The sequence below is a fragment of the Bos mutus genome, chromosome 17 (assembly GCF_027580195.1).
Source record: "Bos mutus isolate GX-2022 chromosome 17, NWIPB_WYAK_1.1, whole genome shotgun sequence".
NCBI lineage: Eukaryota > Metazoa > Chordata > Mammalia > Artiodactyla > Bovidae > Bos > Bos mutus.
Window position 1 is genome coordinate 2,716,152 of NC_091633.1, and position 20,560 is coordinate 2,736,711.

Genomic DNA, 20,560 nt, shown 5'->3' on the forward strand with positions numbered 1-20,560 from the left:
ACTGACTACGAAGGGGCACACCCAGGTAGATTCCTGGATCCACCATTACCTGTGTGGTCTAGGGCAAGTCTTTCATTTTCTTCAATGGTAGAATGGGAACATCTCTTATCTTGGAGAGAGGCTGTGTGTTACACCGTAAGCACTCAATAATCAGATCCCTTCCTTCTTTCTTTGTCGCTGCTCTCCAACACAAAAATTGCCGGTTCCCAGAATCCACCAAAAGATCTGCGATGTGGCTCAGAGAGGTTAAGGCAGCAGCCTGAGGTGGCACAGCTAGTTTGGGCTTAGAATACAGATGGCCTGGCTCCGGGTCCAGAGAACTTCCTTCAAGCCTCTAAGCCTCATCACTTATTTTCTTCAGCAAGTGTTTTACACCTACTCTGCCTAGAAAGGCGAAGGTGTGTAAGTAGAAAGACCCGGCCCAGAATTACGTGCTGTGCAGACTTCGAGACAGGTGCTGCTGTCCTGGGTGTACCTATTAGGAAACTGAGTGTGCTTAACTAAGGTTCAGAGAGACCGAGTGACTGGCACCAGGACACACAACCAGCAAGCAGAGGTCTCGAATTCGAACTCGAGTCCTCCCGCGGTGCCACGCCCGGAAGCCCCCGGGCGCGCGTGGCTCCGCGCAACTAGGGCGCGCGGCGGTGGGAATCCCGAAAGGAGTTGGAAGCCGGGCCCGTTCATTTGCATGCTAATACCCAGAATGTTCCCCCGCCCCGCACACCGCTTCTCTTAATGGAAGCGCTCAGTTTGGAACCGTGGAAAGTTTGGAACACATACTTCGTTCCCTCTTTGCAACTGTGGGAACTTCCCGCCCGCACACGCTGTGCCTGTAGCCCAGGGCTCCAAGTCGGGCTCCCTGGCGGCAGTCGCCGGTTCTTCCCGAGCAGACGAACCTCTGCGTCCAACCCGTGCGCGGCAGCATCTCCCGGACAGCCGGGGACAAAGCGTCCAGGCCCGCCCGCCGGGCTCAGAGCCCGAGCGCTCGGCGACTCGCTGGGCTGCGGGCGCTGGGGATGCTCCCGACCTCAGGAAGGCTCCTTGGAGCCTCCTGTACCCCCATTTCCCTGGGGAACGCGGGGATGCCAGCTCCTGCCCACCGCCCTTGCCTCTGTTGTCGCCTCCCAAAACTGGTGACTTTCCACTCCCTAGGGCACAAAGCTTGGCGTGTGGCGGTTTGGGGGAGAGGATGGACGATGGCCTCGTATCCCCAGCTTTCCCGGGCTCGAAGCCCCTTCGGCTCAGTCAGTGCGCGGGGTCCAGAAGGAGCTCCGGCGGTTCGGCCTGCCCCCAGCGAGGACCCTGGCCCTCTCTGGGTTTGGGAGTGGGGAAGGCGGTCGCAAGCGACTTCTGGGGATTTCGCGCATCAAAGGGGGGTGCCGAAGCGTAGCCGACGCCCGCTGGACTTACGGGCGCACACCGCAGGCTGGGGGGCCCGGATCTGCACCCCCTTGGTCTCCCCCCTCCCCCGGCCCTGTCCGCTAGCCGCCACTCTTGGCGGGGAGGGAGGGGCAGTGGGAGCTGGTTTGCTGGCTAGGCGCTTCGTTTGCATTGGTCCGGGAGGGGTGAGACTGCAGCCCCCGGCCCCGTGGGCGGGGTGGGGAGGCGGGGGCCGGACGGGGGCTCAGTCTGCGCTAGCATTGGCGGAGCAGGGGACTGGGGAGGGGGGGGCAGGAAGCGGGGGGGAGCGGAGCTGCGAGGGGGGGTGTATAAATAGGGAAGGGGGGACGTGCATCCTCGGCTGAGTGAGGGGGGGGGCGCTCGGCACAAAGAAAGTGGAAAGTTTGCAGCGCGGGGAGGTCCGGGCCAGGGATCCGGGTGCGCACGTGCAGGGCCGGGGGCACCGAGGGCCCCCCACGCCGAGCTCGCCGTTTCTTTTTTTTTTTTCTGCAAGCGAGGGGGGGGGTGTTGTTGGTATCGCCCCCTCCTTCTCCTCCCCCCAGGGGTGAAAGTGCAAGAGGAAGTGCAGCCGCTGCCATCTTTCCTCCGCTCCGAACACACGGAGCCCGGGGCCGCAACGCAGTCGCTCAGCCGCCGTCTTCGCTCAGCCCGGGAAAGGGCCCGCCCTGCCGCCGCCGCTGCCCGCCCGCTCCAGCCTTCGCTGCCGACTCCGCCCGCCAGGCTCCGGGATCCGGCCCGCGCTGCCGCCCTGGTGCGCGCCCCGGCGCCGCCGCCGCCTTAGCCTTTTGTTTCCTCCGCTCCGGCGCCCCCGCCCCGGCTCGCGCTTTGCAGGGGACGCAGCGCGCGCCCCCAGCGGGCCCGGGAAAAACCGCGGCGCGCGCGCGCGCGCCTGCGCGACAGACCCCCTCCTCCTCCCCGCGCGCGCGCGCCCTCTTGGCTGCGCGCCGGCGCCGCCTGGCGGGCGGGAGGGGAGGTGGCAGGCGTGTTTGCGGGAGGGGCGCACCTCTTTGCTCGCGTACCCCCCCGGAGGTAGAAAGAGAAGGGGAGGCGGGCGGGCGGAGACGAGAGAAGAGTGCACGATCTGGCAGGGGTGGGGGCAGCTATGTGGGCGGTGGTGCGTCCTGCCGTCTAGACAGTCCGATCCGGGCAGGGGGCGTGTGCGCTCGGCGCACCTGCGAGATTACAGAGCCCCGGGCCGGCACGTGTGGGGAGTATAGACACGTTCGCTGCGCCCCGCTTCTCGCTGCCTAGGGAAGGGAGTGGGGCGGGTAAGTGCGGCGGCCCGGCTTGTGGGGAGGGGGCGGCGGCCATGGAGCGAGTGAACGACGCTTCCTGCGGCCCGTCGGGCTGCTACACCTACCAGGTGAGCAGGCACAGCACGGAGATGCTGCACAACCTGAACCAGCAGCGCAAAAACGGCGGGCGCTTCTGCGACGTGCTCCTGCGGGTGGGCGACGAGAGCTTCCCAGCGCACCGCGCGGTGCTGGCCGCCTGCAGCGAGTACTTTGAGTCGGTGTTCAGCGCCCAGTTGGGCGACGGCGGAGCTGCGGACGGGGGCCCCGCTGACGTGGGGGGCGCGGCGGCGGCCCCGGGCGGCGGGGCTGGGGGCAGCCGGGAGCTGGAGATGCACACCATCAGCTCCAAGGTGTTTGGGGACATACTGGACTTCGCCTACACCTCCCGCATCGTGGTTCGCCTGGAGAGCTTCCCTGAGCTTATGACCGCCGCCAAGTTTCTGCTGATGAGGTCGGTCATTGAGATCTGCCAGGAAGTCATCAAACAGTCCAATGTGCAGATCCTGGTGCCCCCTGCCCGGGCCGACATCATGCTCTTTCGTCCCCCCGGGACCTCGGACTTGGGTTTCCCTTTGGACATGACCAACGGGGCAGCCTTAGCTGCCAACAGCAATGGCATCGCAGGCAGCATGCAGCCCGAGGAGGAGGCAGCGCGGGCAGCTGGTGCAGCCATTGCGAGCCAGGCCTCCCTGCCTGTGTTACCTGGGGTGGACCGCTTGCCCATGGTGGCCGGACCCCTGTCCCCCCAGCTGCTGACCTCACCTTTCCCCAATGTGGCATCCAGTGCTCCTCCCCTGACTGGCAAGCGAGGCAGGGGCCGCCCAAGGAAGGCCAACCTGCTGGACTCAATGTTCGGGTCCCCGGGGGGCCTAAGGGAGGCAGGCATCCTTCCGTGCGGCCTGTGTGGGAAGGTGTTCACTGATGCCAACCGGCTCCGGCAGCACGAGGCCCAGCATGGGGTCACCAGCCTCCAGCTGGGCTACATCGACCTTCCTCCTCCGAGGCTGGGTGAGAACGGGCTGCCCATCTCTGAGGACCCTGACGGCCCTCGAAAGAGGAGCCGGACCAGGAAGCAGGTGGCATGTGAGATCTGCGGCAAGATCTTCCGTGATGTGTACCATCTCAACCGGCACAAGCTTTCCCACTCGGGGGAGAAGCCCTACTCCTGCCCCGTGTGTGGGCTGCGGTTCAAGAGGAAAGATCGCATGTCCTACCACGTGCGCTCCCACGACGGGTCCGTGGGCAAGCCCTACATCTGCCAGAGCTGTGGGAAAGGCTTCTCCAGGTGAGGAACGGCGCACCCCCACCCCCCATGACTTGTCCTAGCCCCCCTCCTGGAACAGCCAGCTCCTCGCCAGCATCTGGGGATTCACTTGGCCTTGTGGGGCCACATCAGGTTTGGGCAGAGGGTTTTAACGATGCTGACTTTTGAGATGGTGTGGTCACGACACGCTTTCTCTTGCCTCGGGGGACGTTCTCTGGCACTAGGCGGGCCCTGCTGCTCTTCCTCGGGGCCTTGTGGGAAGGGGCCGGCTGTGGCCACAGCCACCGGGCCTCACCATTCTTCTCCCTGGGCTCCCTTTGTGTTTCCGGCACCAGGCGAGGGGCCCCCTCTGGGGGCGGGAGGCCGGGCTCCTCCAGCGACTTTCCCCGCTTGAATGGCCGCCTGGCTGCCGGGGGAGGGACTGAAACAAGTGCCTCTGGGACGGCGTAGGACCCCACCCCCACCACTGGCGGTCCTGGGCCAGGAGACCCCGGAATCAGGGGCACGGAGTTGGGCACCCAGAGTCTTCTGAACAGCGAGATCTTTGATATGCTCTGACCTGGTGGCTCCAGAGCCTACCTGAACCCACAGATCCCCTTTATGTGCACTGGACAGAGGGGGAAGAAGGGCAGGATGTCTTTTTAGATCGACTTTTTAGTGAGACTGATAAGGAACTTGCAGACTTGTCTGCCAGCAGAGGGTTGTTTTTCCTCTTAAGAGGATATTCAGAATAAAAGGCTGGTTTTAGCTTGCCTGGGCTCTGAGGGCCTTATGTGTCTGAACACCGCCATGCAGAGAACTCCCTCAGAGGGGCCCCAAGCAGGAACCAGTCATACCGGTCAGGCAACCCCTGCCCACCTGCTCTGTCGGGCATCTGGTTTACCAGCCCAGCTGGGGACTTAGGGCTCCATTCCTTGGCCTCTGGGGACTGAATTCCATCCGGGTGGCATTCATTGGCTGCTGTGGCGGGAGAGGCTGGGGGAGGGGAACATGGAGTTTCTAAGGGGCTTTAGTCCGGACAATGAAGCACACACAGCCCCTCCCGGAAAGGCTGCAGCAAGGCAGCCTGGTCTCATTCTAAAGCCCTGTCCTTGGGACCTAGAAATCACGGAGTGTCTGGGGGTGGGGGCGGGCAGACAAGGTCAGAGACAAATGCTCAGCTCATTCCCTTCCCCCTCTAGAGAAAACCGGGCCACAGAGGCCTGGGCCTCAGGAGCCAGGGCTGCGAGCTGACTTTCCTTTGTCGTGCAGGGGTAGAGGGGGAGGTCTGGCCAAGCTTGCAGCCCCTGTTCTCTGGAGGTCTTGTTCTAAAGTCTCTCTTGGTCTCTCTTTTCCAGGCCTGATCACTTGAACGGACATATCAAGCAGGTGCACACTTCTGAGCGGCCTCACAAGTGTCAGGTAGGGGCCGGGCCGGGGCAGAGAGGGAACACGAGCCCGCTGGCGTCTGAGCGGGCCTGCCGGCTGACCGCCGCTGTGCACACCTCCCTCTGCCCCCTCCCCCTGCCCCCCTCCCCCTCGTCTGCTCTCCTCCTTTGTTCTCCCCCGCCCCCTCCCCCCAACTGCTGATGTCCCCTCCCTTCTGGTTGCTGGGTCCTGGTTCCCACCCGTCTCTGTCTTCGCTCTGCTGCTTGGCTGTCCTCTCCTGGCGTCTGCCAGTTCCTTGGATGGTGGGCCGCAGGGCACACGTGTCGTCCTGGGGTACTGGCAGCCCACTGCGTCCGACTTTGGTTCCCGGCGGTTCGCAGGGGCCACCGTGGGCAGAAGTGGTTTCGGAAGGGCTCCTGGTGGCCCGGCCCGCACCGCTTCCTCTGTGTGCCTGGCAGCCTGACCCGGCTTGGCGCTCCATCTGGGTCCCCTCGGCTCAGGCACCTCGCAGTGGGGGTGGTGGCAAGGAGGCAGGGCGCTGGTGCTCTCACCTCTGCACCGGCACCTGCTTAACCTGTCCCGAGCCACGTGTGCGCGCAGCCAAGGGCTTCTGAGAACTGGAGAGCGAGGTGGCTTCCTGTCCTGGAGAGCTCTTTGTGTAGCAGTAGGTAGGGGAGACTGAGCCAGATTCTCACCCTTGGTGTGTCTGCCTGAATGGTATCTGGGTGCCCTGTGGTGCCCAGAAAACCAAGCTTCCTCTCCTGGCCATTAAGCAGTCCTGTGTGGGTGGAAAACACGACTCTCTTTTCCTTGGTCATCTTCCCTTTCCTGGGCCGAGTTCTCACCATCTCAGGCGTGAGACCGTTGTGGGGTGACCTGCTTCTCTTTATCCTGTTGGTGGCAAGGAGGGAGTGCTCCGGGGAGACCGACAGGGAGGGCTGGACGTGCTGCAGGAGGGACGGGGAGCCCCAGGGGGCCAGGCATGGCGGCGCTCCTGCAGGCCTGCCGGGATGCATGTGCGCTCGCTGCCTCCTCTCTCTCTGACTCTCCGCTACGGAGCACGTTCTGACGCCCAGGTAGTGTGCTGAGCAGCCCAGCAGAGCAGGAGGTGCCCAGCGGGCAGTGGGGGCGTGCCCGGTGGCCTGGGGGGGTAACCTGCACTCTCTGCCCTTTTTCCAGGTGTGGGTTGGGAGCAGCAGCGGCCTGCCGCCCCTGGAATCTCTTCCTAGCGACCTGCCATCATGGGACTTTGCCCAGCCTGCTTTGTGGAGGTCGTCCCATTCGGTTCCTGACACCGCCTTTTCCCTTTCTCTAAAAAAATCCTTCCCAGCCCTTGAAAACCTGGGCCCGGCACCCTCCAGCAATGCTCTCTTCTGCCCAGCCCCCCCGGGATATCTGAGGCAGGGCTGGACGGCCTCTGAGGGTGGCCGGGCCTTTACCCAATGGCCTGTAGGCTAGCCGGGCCTCCTGAGAAGGTGTTCTGTGGTGGGGGCAGCGGGCTGGACCTCCTGCTCCTGGGAGAGACCTGTCCACTGTGCCCAGCTCCTCCTGGGTACTCGGGCTCTTCCCCAGCTCAGGGACCCCCATGTGGGGGCTGCAGGGAGCTCCTTCCTGGGCCCGCCGCGGTCTCCGTGTTTCTTTCAGGGCTTTCGGGCCTTGTTTCCCCCCTTTAGCTGATGGTACCCTGGGTGTCCGCCCCTGCCTGGAGGCCAGTGCCTCCCCTCCCCTGATAGCACCTCCCTGAAGCCTGGGGTTTCTGGAAGGGGGCCTGGCCTCCTCTCCTCCTACCCTGGGAGTGAGTCCTCCTCCTGCTGGCCAGCCCGAGCTGCCTGCTTCCCTTCCACTCACACAGGTCCTGCTTTCCTTGCTGGCTCGTGAATTAGACGGTTGTGGTTTTGAGTGTCATTCATTAGCAGGTCTGCTCAGGAACTAGACTAACCAGTAGCTTTACCTTGGGTCATCCTGATACATGGCTTTGGGGGCTGATAAAGCAGTTGTAGACCCTCCCCCTTGGATCCCAGTGGTGTGTCCTTTAGCCCCCTTGGGCTCTGTGGGAATAATAGGAGTGATGATAAAAGTTTTCATTCTAACATTTGAGGCTTTGTGTGTTTTGTCTTTGGTCTGTGTCATAACGCTGACCTCACGGTCTCTTGGTGTACGTGCCTGCCCTGCCCTGCCCTCCGACACACACACGCTCACAGGGCCGTGGTCCCGCCTCCAGCCCCACAGCCAGAACCCCCCTGACGGTGACCTGGCAGGTGAAGATGTGCTGCCCCTTAGGCTTAGGCTGGCCAGCCAGGTGTGCCGGGGCTGGGTTAAACAGGGCAGGGGAGTCTGTTTTGCATGGTGTGTGTGCTGAAAGCATCGGAGGTGAAGAGACGGCTCGCTGGGAGTTGGTTCCTGGGGCCCCTGGCAGGGCGGGGCACGGCCATACCTCTCGGCCCTCCTGGTGCCAGAGAGGCAGCGGTTACGGGGACTGATGCCTCAGCCTGAGGGCAAAGGTCCTCCGAATGCAGGGGCATGGAGGCTCAGCCTGGCGGTGACACACCAGTTTCCCTGGGGTTTCATGATGCCCCAGCACTGCTCATCTGCACGTGCTGTGGGCTGGACCTTCCCCCCACAGGGAGTTCAGCCTGACACCGAGAGGCTGGAACAGCTCAGACCTCTCCTGCTGCTCCCCGTGGCCCCACTTCTCAGGGGCTGGTCGGGGGTGGGGTTTGGGCTGGAGGGATAACTCATTAGGAACTGAGGTGGGAATAAAGGAACTGACATCCTCCAGAAGGGGGCCTGCTGGGCCCCCACACGTTGCCCTTAAGACTTCTACCCCGAGGCTGCCAGACTCGAAGGCCACCGGCGTAGGGTGTGCCCCGGTGTCCCTGCTACCACTTGGGCCCCATTCCCAAACTGCTCAACCCTTGGGAATCTGGGACTTTTGGAAGTCTGGGATGGGGAGAAACTGGTAGGGCGGGGAGGGAGCCTGGCTGGGGCTGTGGGTTGAGTGGTGACGACCAGAGGGGACTCAGGCTGGGGGCCCTGGCCGGTGTACCGCTGGCAACAGCAGGCTGCCTGCACGCGGGGCTGGAGCCAGGCGGCCGTCCCAGCACCACCGGGCCGGGGTCCTGATCCTGGCATGGTGCCCTGCCTTCTGCCCCTAGGACAGGGGCTGCCTCTGTCTTGAGTGGCCCCAGCCTGGAAGTTCTGGGCACCCCGTCTTTGAGATCCATCTCTCTCAGCCTTTCTGCTTCTTTTCCTGAGTCAAGTAGCCAGGCCCTTTATGCTCGCTGTTGTGTGAACTTCTGGCAGGCCTGGACTTGGGCACTTTCTCAGTTCCTCCAGAAAACCTCTGGTTCTCCGGCCAGAGGGTCAGTGCTGGCATAGAGAAGCCAACCACCATTCCAGCGTGGCTTTGTAACACAGGAAACGTTTTCACATTTTCTTTTTCCAAGTAGCAGATTTACACTCCTAATGATGCTTACTCAGGCTCAAGTTAGCTCTCATCCCTTGAGAGATAATCAGTGGAGGACGGGGTGGGGAACCTCAGCCTGGTCTGCGATTTCAGTTTTGCTTAGCGAATCCCCTAGACGGATAATCCACTTGTGGATAATTGAGGTTTGGTTGTCCATTATCTTTTGTTAGCAAAGCGTGACAGGTAGTGTTTATAAGGACACGTCCCAAAAGAAAGCTGGCAACGAGGCTTCTCCCTCACCTCCCTCTGGCGGCACCCTCTTCCAGAGAGCACGGAAGGTGAAATCCTCAGTGTGCGTTTTCAGCTGCGTTTTCTTACACCTGGTCCGTGGTTGCTTCCTTTCTTGAGTTGTGTTGTGTGGTATAGATTACACTGCCCTCGTCACGGGATGGGTGGTCCTCGGTCACTTGTCTAGCAGAGCCAGCTCTCATCCCTTCTCCCTGAGGTGTCCACAGCGCCCCTTATCCTGGTTTACAGTCTGGTGGGCTGGGTGAGGGAAGAATTCTGTTTCCCCCTACTGAGGCCATGAGACCAGACACCCATGATGCTTTCTGAGTCATGTGAGTGCCCAAGTTTCCCTGCACAAATCCTGTCCCCTCTGTCAGGACAGCCTGGCCCCCAAGGGCACTGATAAAAACTACCAACACCTTTCACCAGAAGACACCCCTGCTGAGGCTGGAGGTGGTCAGAGCATGAGCTCGGGCCGGCTCTCAGTCCAGCTGCCCCAGGTCCTCGCGGGACCTCTGCCTGCCTGCCTGTGGGTCGCGGAGGGTGGGAACACCCCAGGCTGACCACGGAGGGGAGGGCCCTGGCCCAGCAGTAGCTGAGCCCTCTGCTTTGTGCAGGTCACTCTCACAACTTAGCCCCTCATTTGTCACATGAATCAACTCAACATGTGAAGTAGGTGAAAGCAGTACAGTTGGCCCTGGAACAACGTGAAGGTGAGAGCGCTGACTCGGGCTCAGATACACACGCACAACTTAGCAGTCGGCCTCCTGTCCCTGTGATTCCTCCTTGTCCAGGCTCCTCTTCCTTGGGTTCGGCTGATTATAGGCGCTGTACCACCTATCACAGTATTTACTAGTGAAAAAACCTGCATATAAACGGACCCTTGCAGTTCAAACCCTTGAAAACTGTTCAAGGGTAAGCTGTATTTTATTAGCGTAACTTGTTCTATTCACATCTGTGACATTTGTTCAAGACATAACGGCCAAGAAGAACAGAGGCCGTCCTGACACACATATCTGGGGCCGGGGTGGCCACCTCGGCGTCTTCTATCTCCACAGCATCTCGCACGTTTGTTTCTCGCTTTGATTGTATAGTGAAGCAACAGATAAACGCTGTACGTGGAGACAGTGTTCAGACGCTTACCTTAAGACCTCGGGGGTCTCAGGATCTGTTTCTGTTCAACGGAGACTGTGGGAGCACCTCCATTCTAGCCAGTTGATGGGGGTGGCCCGTCTTCAGTGAGTTAATGTTCTGTCTTTGATGGCCTTAAAGGTGAATGTTGCTTTCTCTTATGGTTCTAAAACAGTAAACACACACGTAGGGAGAAAAGAAATGAAGTCAACCTTGACTCAAAGCTGAGACATATGCATGGAACCAAAATAGTTTGAAGGTCATCAGATTGAACCCTCAGGGCTTTCCCGACATTCCGTGACCTCTAGGGCTCTGTGCAGGCCCCGGCTTGGGTGGAACGCTGCGGGTAGATCCGGGACTGAGACTGAGTCGAGGGACCTGGGGAGCTGAGTGCAGCTCCCAGCTGGCGGGGTCAGGGCACAGCCAGGCTCGAGGGCCACCGTGAGGTACTGCCTGCCACTAGTACCTATGAAGGCGGAGCCTGGGCCTGCCTGGCACAAGGGGCACTTGGCCGGCGCAGGCGGTGCTGTCCCGGTTGGCACCAGTCCTGGGAATTCTCCAGATGCCCCCCAGGAGCCTCTCGGTCTCTGCTAATTTTCACATTCGCGCAGTTGACGCTGTCCTTTCATGGGCTGCTTTTTCAATGCAAATGCACGCGAATGTTATGAAGAGTAATTTCTGTTCTATCCTGCCTTTCCTTCCCATTTCCCTGTGGCCGCAACTGTCACTTTTGAATAAATAGTGAGTAAATGGAATTCTTCGTGTGAGGCAACCAGGGGAAACCCAGGGTGGAGAAGGTGAAGACTGCTCTATTTACATGCCAGCAGCTCTTCTGTAAATTCACTTACAGCCAGGGCAACGAAAGTCAGTTCTTAAATGTTCAAGAATGAAAAGTGCCTAGCTCTTCGTTTTGCAGAACTCAGCCTGCCATGAACCGGGCGTATGGGGGGCCAGTGGGAACCAGTGATCCCAGCTCAGGGGTCCCGTGGGGAAGACTGTGGGGAGCAGGAGCGGCTTGCTCGGCATCTGGGCAGGAAGCCTGGGCCACCTGCCGAATTCTCTTTGTACAGGGAGTTCCTGTGTTGGTTGGAAATGCTTTGTGGCACGGTGTGCTCAACGGGAGTCAGGTGTGGGGCCAGCTTTTACCTCACCCCGTTCTCCTTTCTGCCCTCAGACCTGCAATGCTTCTTTCGCCACCCGAGACCGCCTGCGCTCCCACCTGGCCTGCCACGAAGACAAGGTGCCCTGCCAGGTATGCGGGAAGTACTTGCGGGCGGCGTACATGGCAGACCACCTGAAGAAGCACAGCGAGGGGCCCAGCAACTTCTGCAGTATCTGTAACCGAGGTAATCGCCCTGCTGTTTCCTCACGTCGGGGGGCGGGCCTGCGCCCCGCCTCAGGCCCCACTCTGCACAGCCACCCCTCCCGCCCACCCCACTGAGCGGTGAACACCTCACCCTCAGCTAGCTGTGTGTCGCCCTTTCCTTTCCCGTCAACTTGGGGAGCTTGGAGTGGGAGCTCCCAGGAGGTCAGCAGGCGGGGACAGAAGGAGAGAGGTGTTTCCCAGGCTTGAGGCCCATGACGCACCTGCTGCCCCGGGGGCAGGATGGATGCTCTGAACCACTGAGGTCGGTGGCAATCGTGAGACCCCCGAGAGGTAGGAGAGAGAGAGACCGACCCGAGAGCCGTGCCGGCTGAGTCACAGGCATACGGGTGAAAGTCAGCAGCCAGGTAAAGAGCTCAAGTCCGTAGGTAAACAAGGGCCGGAACTTTCTAGCATAAAAATCCAGACCCGGGCAGACTGTGGCCTTGACGAGGGCAGAACATGGCAGGTGCTCGGAGCAGGGCAGCGTGCTCGCGGCCGAGGTCGGCCTGGCTGGCGTCTGACTGTCGTGTTGGGTGAAGTCGCCTCTGCCGGGCCCGCCGGCTACCGGAAGGGCTGAGGCTCGTGTTGTCTGAGGAGGAGGCTGTGCCGTGTCTGCTGACGGAGTCGGCGCGGCTGTCCGGCGTGCGTGAGGCAGCTTCTGCATGGTGCGCTTGGCTTGGCTGGGAGCGGGGACAGGGCTGCGAGTCCTGTTTCCTGGGACGCGCTGGTTCCAGTGCTCCTGGAAGTCCTATGTGTGGCTTCACGGGCTGACCACTGAGCCAGGAGGCGGGGGACCCTGGGTTTCGCCGGCCCCTCCCACCTCACCTTCCTGTACGACCTTGAACTCTCCCTTCCCCTGTGTCTAAGGCTCAGTCTCTTCATCTCTACAAGGGGTTGAGAACACCCCTTTGCCCACATCACAGGGCTGTTGTGAGGATCCCGGGAGACGGGGCGGGTGACCGTTCTCTGGGCCCTGCAAGCCACAGCACACTCGGGAGGCCCTCGTTTGTCGCCGTGTCGGGAGACACAAAGCTCTCCGACACTCTCGTCCGGACCAGGCACAGCACCCCTGCGGTCCTTGGCCGGGGTCTCTGAATCCTGTGGAGGGTGCCTGCAGAGTAGCCAGGTGTTCCTGCTGCCCTGGGCTGGGTCCACCCCCCACCAGGACTGCGCACTTGGGGTTTGCCTTGAAGGTTGCCGGATGCCGATGTGTGTACCACCAGGAAGTGCTGTGGAAGCGGGCAGGTTGGGAGGTGGTCAGAAAAGCTGCGGAGGCATCCGTCCTATTTTCTGCATGTCCGTAGAGGGCAGCGGGGCTGCCCGGCTCCGGGAGGAGACGGTTCCTTGTCTGGCTTCCTCTTCACGCCCCTGATGGCTCAGGCCCGCTGCACTGTGCTGCCAGCAGGCACTCTGTCAGGGTTTCAGAGTTGACGTTCTCAGCCTCAGAGTCGGCATCGGAAACCAGAGGTGGGAAACCGGTGCACGCGGAGGAGGATGCCAGTGAGGAGACTGAAATGAAGCCTGGATTACAGAGGCAGGGAGATCGGGTGGGGGCCCAGGGCCACAGCCCCTGGGGACCCTGCTCAGGAGGAAAGAAGAGCTGAGAGCAGCGGGGAGCAGGAGGGAATGCTAACCCAGTCAGGAGACAGCTGGTGTGGCAGAGCCAGCAACTGCTGAAAGTCAGGCTGTGTTTGCCCTGCGCTGGTGAAGAGGACTGGGCAGTGGCCACAGGCCACGTGGCTCCGGTGGGTGGGGGTGCTGGTAGAGTAGAACCAGAGCCCTCCTTCCCTCAGAAAAGCCCCTGGATCTGGACTGTAAGCAAAGCAGCTTCGGGTCCCAGCGTCAGAGCAGAAGTCCTATTCCTCTAAGAAAAGAGAAGTCCAAACCACCCTGGGTCCTCAGAAGGAAGACAGTCTTGGTCTTCGTCAGAAGAGAAGAAGCCGGGTTCTACCTTGGACTCATTCCTTGGGCAGAAATTCCTTTCCCCCCACAAAGAGGAAGAGGAAGGCAGTTTTTCCAGGAAGAGGACGGGCCACTGGGACATGGAGACCCTGGAATCAGATCACAGGGAGCTCTGGGCTGACCTATCAAAGCTGTGACGCAGGTGCTGCCGCAGGAATTAGGTGGATGTCCTTCTGTCTGCGATGGACCAAGCGGAGGGTCAGCCCGCCGATCAACAGGTGAGGCTGGATCAGGTCGGTTTCCAGGTGTCTTCTGATAGCCTGCAGTCCCAGCAGTCCTTGAGCAGTCAGCTCAACTACTCACCCATCTGCCTGTTTGCAGCCACACAGAAGACTCTTGCCCATGAAGAATGCGAGGGAGCAGATCCCACGCTGGAGACAGATGATCTCGTCTTTGAGCTGGAGACACATCGGGACATGGGCCGTCCCATCTTAGAGGAGATGAGTCCTAGCAGGGGAATTGGATGGTTGCAGAAGCCGGCTCCCTCACGTTCGAGTTGAGGAAGTCAGCCAAGTTGAATGGTGGGGACGACCTGGTGTAATAATTGCCATGCTCTCCCTTCTTCTGAAGTTTCTGTGGTAGGCCGTGTACACGTGCGGGTATCCTGGGACGAGGGGGAGCACGTTGGGAGTCTCCCTTTGACCGTGACCGAGACAACATTTGCACCCACATGTCACTGCTCCACGGGTAGGGAACGCCGTCGCTCCAGCCAGAGGCAAGCACACACATTGTCACCAACAACAGGTGTGCCATCTCCTGGGCCGTGCGGACACAGACCTGCTCAGAGCCCTCTCCAGCACAGCTCAGCTGGGCGCGGCCCCACCAAGGTGTGGACCAAGAGAAAGCAGCCTCTGACCCCCGCACGGATGTGGAAGCTGTGAGCAGAGGGTTTGCCTCCAGAGTGGGAAGTGCACACACCAGCCAAGGACATGCCGCAGAGGCCCAGTGGCTTCGTGGCAGTAAACTCTCTGCCCCTGGAGCATGGGAAGGTAGCCTGTTGGCGATGGGGGTGTCACGGGTGTGCTCGAGCCCCATCACCCCAAACCTTGTATCATGGCCTCTTTGGTTCTTGGTTAGTCAGTGATGGACAAGCAGGTGAGTTTAGAATTCCGGCCAAATGTGTCTGGCTTCAAAGATGTGTTTGTGGAAAACTCAGCTTTCAACCCAGAACTTGGCTGCTGAGCTGCCGTGTGTTTAAATTCTGGGCTCTAGGTGGCAGCTGTGGATGCTGCCTACCACCCACCACGTGGCTTTGCTATAGATAGTAAGCAGTCAGCAGCTAGGGCAGAGTCAAGGGGACCCAGTCACGTGGTCCCCAGACTGTTTTCCAGGAAAACGCAGTGAGCTTTCATTGAGCATCTGCTGTGTCCCCAGCACAGCTCTTCCCACAAGGAGTAGATATAATAGCTCCTGGGGCTCCTTCCCACCTCTTCTGTCCCTCTTGGCTGCCGTGGCCCTGTCCTGGTGTGCCAGGAGAGTGGTTCGCTCCACTTCAGAGGCCCCACAGGGATGAAGAGACACAGACTGCCTGCTGAAGCGGTGTCATCATATCAGCAGAAGTCTGATATTTCTGCTGCCTGCCAGGGCACAGGGCTGAGGTCCTCCATCCTGTGGGCCTTCGCTGCTCCTTCTGACCACAACCTCCCTCGAGGGAGTATTCCTGTGGGACCCTCGGAAGCCAGTCTGTTCCCATGCTTGGCCGCAGGCAGACCACCCAGTCACAGCGCAGGACAGCATGCTCTACTAGGCAGGGCGGGACAGTAGCATCCTGTCCCGGAGGATTTTCATCAGGAGAGGAAGCCCAGTTCACCGTGTCCCCCATTTCCCTCCAGAACCACAATTGCTACCATCGGGAGCACGTTTGTTAAATGAGATTCTACAAAAACCTGCCTGCCAGTGCAGGAGACCTGGGTTTGATCCTTGGGTTGGGAAAATCCTCTGGGGGAGGGCATGGCAAGTATTCCAGTATTCTCGCCTGGAGAATCCCATGGACAGAAGAGCCTGGTGGGCTACCAGTCCATGGGGGTCACAGAGTCAGACACAACTGAAGCAACTTAGCATGCATATGTGGCAGAAAAGTGCAGGAATTTAAGTGGTGGTAACTGAGCCTGTTGCACAAAGCCCGGGGATGTTTCTGGGTCCAGGACCAAGATGCAGGGACCATTAGACAGTCTGCCTAGTGGTGAAGGACTGTGTGATGCATGTGGTCCCCGGACTGGGTCCAGGCTCTGCCATTTAGCAGCTGTACCTGTGGCTGTGAAGCACAGCATGATACACACAGTATGCAGGGCCTGGCATGCCTCTGTCACTGGCTGAAGGTGACCTTTACTGAACAATAGTTCCAGCAGCATTTGAAAGCCAGGCCAATCCAAGCATTTTTAAAACTAGTCTCAGGGACTTCCCTGGGGCTAGAACTTCATGCTCCCAATGCAGGGGGCGGGCCCTGGGCTCGATTCCTGGTTGGGGAACTAGATCCCACATGCTGCAACTAAAGATCTCGCAAGCCACAATGAAGACAGAATAAATAAACATTAAAAAAAAACCCAAGTCTTGTGCACACGTTCACTGTACTCTCCAGCCACTGGCCCATTGGTTGTGGGCCCATTGCTACCCTGTGGCTACAATTTAACGAGAAAATGGAAGTACCCAAGGATATGTCAGCTGCCTCTGGACTGAAGGGATACCATCAAGGCACTAGCACTGCACGTGGGTCTTTTGCAAAGTTTGGGTTCCTGCTGAAGGCACTTCCGGATCCTTGGCTGTAGGGGGACTTGATGTCACAGCTCCTTCCCGTGACAGCCCAAGTAGAGTTCCTTTGGTCCAGCCAGTTCCATCTCCCAGGACTCATCGCTGCTGCGGAAGCGTCTCAAGGCCCAAAGTGACCTCGGAGCATCTGAGTGGGGCAGCTCCCAGATGGCGGGGTTGCCTCTCCCCAGTAAAGACAAGGACTGTCCCTCTTCCTTCTTCCTTAAGTGAACCTGATGGATCCTCCAAAACCTAACCAAGAAGACCACTGTGAATGAGAGATGACTGCAACCCTCCTTTTAAGACAACTTCCCATTTTCATTGTTCCTCAGAAGGTCTAAACAGTCACTAAACCCAGTCACTCTGCAGGTGAGAAATGAGCAGAATAGAGCTGGTCCTGACCATCAGGAGAAGGGGGACTCCGGAGGCGCTTCTTTGGGACTTCATTTTGCCTGCGTCCGGTCTCTTGTGCAGATGGTTTGCCTTCGTGTTAGGCAGCTGGAGTCCCGCGGCTGCCCTGGAGTCCCTTGTGTTTTCCTGACTGTGTTTCTAGTCAGGTCCCCGCAGTTGGTGTGGGGCTGTGAACCATCCGCTCTGACCACTGGCCCCCTTGAGGCACTGAGCGGTCTGGAGGCAGCGGGCCTCTGGCCCCGGCAGGAGTGGGATCTCAGACCCTCCCTCCAGGCGGACTCCACCGCAGCCTTGCGGGGCAGGCTCTGCAGAGACGCCGACTCAGGACGGTGCCGCCGCCCTCCTGAGCCTGGCGGTGGCTCCCGTGGCTGCGGCGCTCTTGAGCCAAGGAGGGCCCCTGTTAGAAGTGCTAGCCCGTGCGGCCAGAGGAGAGGCGAGGGGGAAGCAGAGAGAGGTGTCTGTGTGCCGGCCGCGGATCTCATCTCCTTTTGTCTTGTTTAGGTTTCTCCTCTGCCTCCTACTTAAAGGTCCATGTTAAAACCCACCACGGTGTTCCCCTTCCCCAGGTCTCCAGGCACCAGGAGCCCATCCCGAATGGGGGAGCAGCGTTCCACTGCGCCAGGACCTATGGCAACAAAGGCAAGCGACCCCTTGCTCTGCACTTTGCTTCTCTGCGCAGACTGTGTTGTGGGGGCGCTGGGCCGGGCGTGGGGAGGCGGGAAGGCGGCCGACTTGCTGGCCGCCTCGAGGAGGAGGCTCGAGATCCGAGTGGCAGTGGCCTCCAGGACAGAAGTCACAGTGGGGGTCTCACTGCAGGGCACTGCCGAGATCCAGCCCCCGCCTCCTCTTCCCCAGCCCTCCCCCCTCGCTCCTGGCCAGTCCCCACACCTAGAGCCCTGAGGGACGCCCCCGGCCCAGGCAGGAAGAGGAGCCCTGCATGATGAGCCTCTGGGCCTGTCCGTTGCCTGTGGCCCTTCCAGGAGGGCGTGGTGCTGCGGCTGAACGCTTTCTTCTCCTTTGAGCCTGTGGGCAGGGGGAGCCAAGGGCTGGCTTCCCCCTCGGCAGGGGCCTTTGGCTGCTGTGGGCAGCCCTTTCCGGAGAGCCTTTGGCCGCGTTTGTGAGATGCATGGCGCTGACTCCGACTCGGTTTGCGTAGAGCTCCCTAGGCCCCACCTCCACTGGTTGATTCCGGTTGTTCCGCGGTATTTCAAGTTGTTGTTGCCTTGTGGGTGATGCCCAGGTTTGGCAGACGGCAGAGCTGGCATGCTCCACACTCCCATCACAGACCTCCCTTCCCGGCATGGCGCTCTGAACCCAGACAGGAAGCTGCTTTTGGTGGAGGATGCCCGTGTGGGCCGGGCAGGGCAGATGAGCAAGGGCTGTCCTAAGGCCCGGCTTGTCCCGGGCCCTGCGTATGGACAGCAGCCGATGGAGTTGTTCAGTTCCTTCTAAGCTGTTGTGCTTTGACCAATTGGCCCGGAAGGCTTCTGGCAGGCGGAGGCGCGGAGGGCAGGGCGTGTGTTCGCAGCGTCGGGAGAAGGACCGGCTCAGCCTCAGCGGTCGATGGGGTCTGCCTGGGTCGAGGAGCCCACGGCTCTGGTTCTGCCTTGCTAGGGCGCAGCCAGTTTGGTGCCGAGGTGAGGTCACCGACATACCTGGTCAGCATCATTACCACAGCTGTTTTACCCGCAGAGGCACCTGAGAGGGCGCCTAGGAGTTGGGCTCTTGAGTTCTCCGGGTGGAGACAGTGGAGGCCCCCTCTCCATATTCCTTGAAGCAGGCTAAGATGGCGGTGAGCGGTTCAAGTGCGCCTGCGTGGAGAGTCCGCGGCGACGGAGGTCAGCGGCCCCAGGCCCTGCTGCCTCACCCCCCCGTAGGCACGCCGGGCTCCCCGACTGACCCGCTGCACTTCCGTGGGTTCTGCTGGGCGGTGGCTGGTCATCAGCTGCCTTCCACGAGTCTGTGAGCTGGCCCCTGGTGACCCCCTCCAAGGGGGCGTCCCCAGAGCCCGGCCTCACCCGCCCCTCTGTGTTCTGTTTCCTCCTAGAAGGCCAGAAATGCTCGCATCAGGATCCGATTGAGAGCTCCGACTCCTACGGTGACCTCTCGGACGCCAGCGACCTGAAGACGCCCGAGAAACAGAGTACCAACGGCTCCTTCTCCTGCGACATGGCGGTCCCCAAAAACAAAATGGAGTCTGACGGCGAGAAGAAGTACCCCTGCCCCGAGTGCGGGAGCTTCTTCCGCTCCAAGTCCTACTTGAACAAACACATCCAGAAGGTGCACGTCCGTGCCCTCGGGGGCCCCCTGGGGGACTTGGGCCCCGCCCTCGGCTCGCCTTTCTCTCCCCAGCAGAACATGTCTCTCCTCGAGTCCTTCGGGTTTCAGATCGTTCAGTCCGCATTCGCCTCGTCTCTGGTCGACCCCGAGGTCGACCAGCAGCCCCTGGGGCCCGAGGGCAAGTGAGGCAGCCAGACAGACGCTGCGTCCCTGCGGAGACAGCCGCTGGGGACGGCTGGGAAATGCTGTGAATGCGGAGGGAAGTTGTGTCTTTGGGTTCTGTAGCTGAGAAGATTTTTATTCGTTTTTAACTACCCCCGCTCCAGCCCTGTCGCCCCCACCCCCCACCCATCCCCCAATGGTCTTTAGAAATAGATTCTCATCTGATACTCGGCAGAAATAACCTACAAGACCCGGTATGGGATGAGGGCAAAAAACACTACACGCGGGCTTCCCGGGGAGGCCAGGGCCGGTTTCTCCAACGGGCAGCCCCCGGTGCTCGTCATTCTCAGTGGCCCCAGTCCCACCCCCACACCTGACAGCGTCCTGGGACCTCGGAGAGTCCAGTCCCCTGCTCTCCTTCTCCGACCCCTCATCCCCCCTTCTCATATCCCTCCACAGAAGCCACAGTAGGGTCTCTACCCACTTACACAAAGCTGATGCCCAACTGTTTTTAAGGAAGCTGGAAGCCCGCAGCAGCGTCCCGTGGACCGTGGGGGCAGTGCCCTCTGAGAGCCCCTCTGAGCTTGACATTTGACCTGGAGGGCCCCCACCCTTTCTCTGAGCCCTACCTGAAGGCTAGCATTCTGCCACTAGGACAGGCTTAGCATTGAGGACACTCCAACCCCAAATTCCAGTTCTTCTGTGATTTTTTAACCATTCAACTTGCTGTTGGGTTTTAATTCTCTAATTATTATTATTATTATTATTATTTTTTAGGACCAGTCGTAGTGAATTGCTACTGAAAGCTATCCCAGGTGATACAGAGCTCTTTGTAAACCGCAGTCACACTTTAGGGTTAGGATTAAAACTTTGTTTAGATGTACCATAATTAACTTGGCTAGTTGATTGTTTGAAGTCTATGGAAGAAATAGTTTTATGCAAAATTTTAAAAATGCCAGTCTGGTCAGGGCGGGCGGGGCTCTCTGTGCTGTTGGAGGGAGGCAGAACGAGCGAGGGTGGACATCATGCACCGTGGTTGTATCGCACGGGAGCAAGCCCGGGTCAACCCTGTGACGTGAACTGACCTGATCAGACTGTATTAAAAACATTAGTACATTACATTACTCTGCCTGCTGTCCTGACTCTGTTTTTTTCAGCTATGAGGGTCTCTGGGACTGGGGGATGGGCATCTGAGCCCCTGCACCCGTGTGCGGTCCCGGGAGGCCTCTCTTCCACTGGGACCGACAGGTGGGTGCTTCCCTGCAGACTGGGCTGCCAGCGTCCACCCACCCTCTCCCCTTTGTCTTCACTGCTCTCTGCCCCAGACCCTGAGGTCACAGTGGTGCCCAGGATACACTCATGGAGCTTGAAGGGAGAGAGACGGGTAACCAGTAAGCAGACTTAACCAGAGTCCAGATAAACATCCAAGGTAGGAGTAGTGACAGCAGGGGAGCAGGTGCGCGCCCCAGGCCCGTGAGAGG

General features: G+C 60.1%; 1 protein-coding gene and 1 long non-coding RNA gene across 6 annotated transcripts in view; one reads left to right on the forward strand and one right to left on the reverse strand.

Annotated features, from left to right (window-relative positions):
- Window positions 1-1,853: 1,853 nt before the first annotated feature.
- On the forward strand, window positions 1,854-20,203 carry PATZ1 (POZ/BTB and AT hook containing zinc finger 1). Of its 5 annotated transcripts, none has more exons than XM_005908510.3 (5): window positions 1,860-3,981; window positions 5,298-5,361; window positions 11,328-11,499; window positions 17,139-17,276; window positions 18,685-20,203. In XM_005908510.3, the coding sequence occupies exons 1-5, from the start codon at window positions 2,711-2,713 to the stop codon at window positions 19,101-19,103; spliced, it is 2,064 nt and encodes a 687-aa protein (XP_005908572.1). In that variant the 5' UTR covers window positions 1,860-2,710; the 3' UTR covers window positions 19,104-20,203. The 5 variants fall into 5 exon arrangements, with proteins under 5 accessions (XP_005908575.1, XP_005908572.1, XP_070241927.1 ...); XM_070385826.1 differs by having other exon boundaries at window positions 18,688-20,203; XM_005908512.3 differs by having other exon boundaries at window positions 1,861-3,981; window positions 17,204-17,276; window positions 18,685-18,868.
- Window positions 10,193-20,560, reverse strand: part of LOC138991462 (uncharacterized) — a 41,843-nt gene continuing 31,475 nt past the window's right edge. Inside the window, exon 3 of the long non-coding RNA XR_011467407.1 lies at window positions 10,193-10,319. This is a non-coding gene — a long non-coding RNA (uncharacterized lncRNA). The remainder of the gene's footprint in view (window positions 10,320-20,560) is intronic.